This window comes from Oryza sativa, chromosome 8, assembly GCF_034140825.1.
Source record: "Oryza sativa Japonica Group chromosome 8, ASM3414082v1".
Lineage (NCBI taxonomy): Eukaryota > Viridiplantae > Streptophyta > Magnoliopsida > Poales > Poaceae > Oryza > Oryza sativa.
The window spans coordinates 9,560,897-9,565,608 of NC_089042.1; the positions used below are offsets into that span (position 1 = coordinate 9,560,897).

Sequence of the window (4,712 nt, forward strand, 5' to 3'; positions counted from 1 at the left end):
ATCTTCTACAATCATATAACTGTCAAGTGAGTGACGGTTCATTGGTTGGCCTCAAAGGTTGTAAGCCTATGGCTGTGTTTAGGGGTGGGCATATTTAGACCGAACTGAAAAGACCGAGACCGAGACCGAGATATTCGGTTATCTGTTTGGTTCTAGTCCTCAAAAGACCGAATTTATTTCGGTCATTTCGGTTATTGGGCTCGGTTAACCGAATTAACCGAAATTTTGGCCCAATAGGCCTAGGAAGCCCAATAAGCCTACTAAAACATACCCTAGAAGTGATACAACCCTACCAGTCTACCACCACTGCCGTCTGCCGCACTCCTCCAGCCCCTCCCGCGCCGCCGCCACCGGCTCCGCCCCCACCGCGCCACCGCCTCCTCCAGCCTCCACCGCGCCGCTGCCGCCGGCTCCGCCCTCCACCACGCGGCCGCCGCCTCCACCCTCCCCCACGCGGCCGCCGCCTCCACCCTCCACCGCGCGGCCGCCGCCGCCGTCCTCCACCGCGCCGCGGCCGACGCCTCCGCCCTCCACCGCGCCGGCGATGCCTCTGTCAAATTTTTTCGTTCCAAACTTTATTCTCAAAAATTTCGGTCAGACCGAGACCGAATTTGCCGGTCCAGAGTTTTTTTGGAGAAATTTGGTCCTGACTTTGCAAAGACCGAACTGACCGAAAAACCGAAGACCGAGACCGAATTTTTCGGTCCGACCGAACGTCCACCCCTAGCTGTGTTTAGTTCCCTTCAAACTTCCAACTTTTTCGTCACATCAAATATTAGACATATGCATGAAGCATTAAATGTGGACGAAAAAAAACCAATTACAAATTGTGAGACGAATCTTTTGAGCCTATTTACGCCATGATTTGACAATGTGGTGCTACAGTAAACATTTGCTAATCACGGATTAATTAGGTTTAATAGATTCTTCTCGTAGTTTACAGGCAGAATCTGTAATTTGTTTTGTTATTAATTCACGTTTGTTACTTCAAATGGGTGTCCATATACGTCAATTTTTTTTTTGCCAAAAATACTAAACACGGCCTGTATGTTATAGTGCGCCGTAGTGGCTGGCGATGCTCAGTTGCTCACGGGAGGAGGGCGTCCAGCATCGAGAGCCGACGACCCAAGGAAGTTTGTAAAACTTTTTTAGACTGTACCTTGGGAGGATAACAAAACAAAAAAAACAAAGAATAAAGGGACTTCTCTATTACAGATTTTCGTTTAAAATTAGTCGAATAATTTTTACACCATAAATTACTTAAGTTTACACTGTAAATTTCAATAATTGTATCGTATTTTTTTAATACATGCCATATAAGACAATAGGGATTGGAGGACTTGTAATCTATCTGACATGAACTCATGCGCAAAGTTGACCTAAGGTTTGTATAAAAATTGCCCTGGTTGGCTTCAAGGCAACAATGTAAAGCCCCGTTTCGAATGTGTGTACTTTAATTTTATCCTACTGCAACTATCGAATGTATGTTTCACTTGGGCCCTTCATGTGTGATTGATTGGGACCAACAGTACATCATGGGCATGTGATTTTTCCCTGCTGGCATTCCTCCCCATCTGACTCAAATACTTCTTTTTTATATAAGTGATTACATACATGTGCACTATATTGTGGTGCATGAGCCTTCAAGGCATGATTGGGTTGGAGTCAATGGTCATCATCTCTCCCTTCCACGTGAACAATTTCATCAAGAAAACAGCTGCATTATTAGCTTAAACATGTTGGATCAGCACATGACACAACAATGTGCCCATCACTACTAAAACTACAAATTCTTTATTGAGTTTCTAAAAAACTATTCAAAATCTTTCTGTTCTACAATCTTCTTCTGGACCCCATCTCGGCCTCGCGATTTCAAGCCAGCGTAACGCCGTCGACCTCTTTGGCTGGAGCTCACCCCCAGCTCCGGCGAGGTCACTGTCTTCCCCGGCCGAATTCCATGGGAAAGCAGTCGACCATGGGTTATCAAGCTAGTCATAACCCAGTCACCGTTGCGATCCGATTGGACAAACGGAGTCCAGAATTGTGTCCAACGATCAGTCGCCGCAGCTGACAGCGACGCATAGTGGAATCATCCGTTTCTCCACGAGAAGAAATCCGTGTGGCGATGGCGAGCTTAGCTGCCTTAATTTGACGGTCTCTCTGAAAACTACATGCTGAATTTATTTATTTTTTCTTTCGATGGATTCAAAAGCACAGCAGAGAATTGTATGCTTTCTTGGTGCCAATAAGATTGGCATATTCCTGGCTCCTTCCTGAGAGAAGAATCAGAGCATATGCATAGTTGTTTTCGCAGAGATATTTTTCTCCATTTTTGTGATGGATTTTACCTGTACTTGCTTAGATTGTTCGGGTGGATTTAATGTGTGATAGGGATGTGGCAGCAACTTGCTTAGTTCTGATCTCATATTTTTTTGTTTAAATAATATATTGGGCTGAAAGAATCACTGGTAAAGGGATTGTTTGTTCCCAACTAACACAATCAATCGCTGTGATAACTTAGATGGATGATGGTGATCAGGAACCCCCTAATTATGAGAATTTGCATCATCTTTCAATATGTTTTAGAATTCGCATAATTTTTAAAAGATTGCAGTTTTCACATGTGCAATCACAAAATTTACAGTCAATTTGAGCAAAATTCACCACACTAAAATGTAGGCATAGATGTAACATGATATTGCTATGGTACTACTGTTCCTTGCTTGAAGGTTTGTATGGAATTTGCAATGTCAATCCCAATGTAAGAATATTAGTAGTAGCATCTATCAAACACTACTCATACAATGAATTCGGAAGAGAGAAAAATTCACAAATGTTTGGTCAAATGTTTGCCTCGTCGCCATTAGAGAGCTTGGTGTAGTGGTGGTGACCCGCCGCCATGTCTTCTTCCACCTGCTTCATCTCCCTGCACTCGAAGTAGTACGCCGTGACGGCGGCGACGGAGAACACCTCGACGGCGCCGAGGAGGAGCACGTACGCGACGCCGGCGGCGATGCCGGCCGGCGCGCTGCGAGGCCACCACCTGAGCGCGAGCGTGTACACCGGCGAGACCGCGGCGGCGAGCGCGAACGTGGCGACGACGTAGAGCACGGCCTGCGCGTTCTTGCCGCTCATGAGGCGCCACGCGCGCGACACCGCCCCGGCGCCGCGCCCCCCGGGCTCCGCGGCCGACACGGCGAGCGCCACCGCGCAGACGACGGTGAGGTAGACGAGGAAGAGCGAGGCGAGGAGCACGGCCATGGCGTCGAGGAAGAGGAGCAGCAGGGAGTACTCGAGGAGGGGCACCACGAGCATCGCCATGGCGACGATGGCCGCGGCGCAGACCACCTCGAGGACGTACCCGAAGGCGATGGTCAGCACGGGCCCCCACACGTTCCCCCTCGCCGCGCCGATGAGCCCGGACACGGTGGCGCGGCGGTCCTCGCCGCCGGCGGGGGAGAACGCCGCGACGGCGCCGAACACGGTGGCGATCTTGATCGCCGACCCGGCGACCACCGCGGCGGCGACGCACGCGGCGGCGTCGACGAGGAGCCCCCGCAGGTCGTCGCGGAACCTCCGGACGAGCTTCGGGTACGCGGCGCTGGCCGGGTCGGCGCGGCTGAGGGCGTCGGCGTCGAGGAGCGCGGCGACGGCGCGCGGCTGCACGGCGAGCGAGTTCGCGAGGAGGAGCGCGCCCGCGAGCGCCGCGGTGAGCGCGAGCAGCGGCAGGAACACGCCGCGGCCACGCGCCGGGACGAGCACGCCGTGCTTGAGGAAGGAGAAGAACCCCGGTGGCGCCCCGGCGGCGGCCGCCATGGCTCCCCGCACCAAGAACCCGAGGGAGGAGGTGGGGTGAGATGCGATGCGGTTGGACGCGGCGCGAGGAAGGGAAGAGGAGGGGAAAGTGCGCGGGTTTCGTGCGCGCGTGGTGGTGGAGGGGATTGAGACGAGACAGGAGAGGTAGATGACTTCATAAAGATGGGGCTTTTGACTGGATAGTGGACACTGTACAACATTGAAAAATATACGGTGAAAGTCTTGAAACTATCGTTGAATATAGAATTGGATGTTTGAGATATGTTTACTGTATTAAGAATAAACTTTTTTCATTGAGAGTAAAATTTTTAGTCGTAGTTAAATTTGAAACTTTTACTCTACAATGTGAACATATCTCATATGTTTATTTTGAATCCAACTTTAAATTGACAACGCGGTGTGGTGGACGGCACAGCTATAGATAGCCAAACGGCCCGTCCAGCACGTCAGGGCCTAGACACGACTCGGCCTTGGGCCAAGGTCAATTGGGTCGGCACGACCCGATCTACATGTCGGGCTGTGCCGGGCTAGCCCATGGGCTGCGCACACGGCCCAATAAGATTTGGGTCGTGTCAGCCCGAAGACATGATAGCTTATTGTGCTTCTCCATAGAATAAGTCTATTTTTCATCCATTAACTTTTTGAGCTTATATGACTGGAAATAAGTCTATTTTATATTTCTCTTCTACCTTAGCCATGTATTATATGGCTGATTGAATCTATTTTGCATCCCTCTACTATTTTTCTTTGACCGTGCCGTGCAGTGCAGGGCCGGCCCACCGTGCCAAGGCATCAAAGCGTTTGTGTCGGCGGCGGAACGTCGACGGAAACGCGGAAGGAATGGCCGGCTTCAGGTGGCTTTGCGTCTCTTTTGCTTTCATTCTAGTTGGGCCTTA

At 50.5% G+C, this 4,712-nt stretch overlaps 1 protein-coding gene across 1 annotated transcript; it reads right to left on the reverse strand.

The window, feature by feature from the left end:
* Window positions 1–2,676: 2,676 nt before the first annotated feature.
* On the reverse strand, window positions 2,677–3,943 carry LOC4345100 (uncharacterized). The gene has a single exon (XM_015792974.3). It carries the CDS (start codon window positions 3,814–3,816, stop codon window positions 2,842–2,844), a length of 975 nt encoding a protein of 324 aa, XP_015648460.1. The 5' UTR covers window positions 3,817–3,943; the 3' UTR covers window positions 2,677–2,841.
* Window positions 3,944–4,712: the final 769 nt, after the last annotated feature.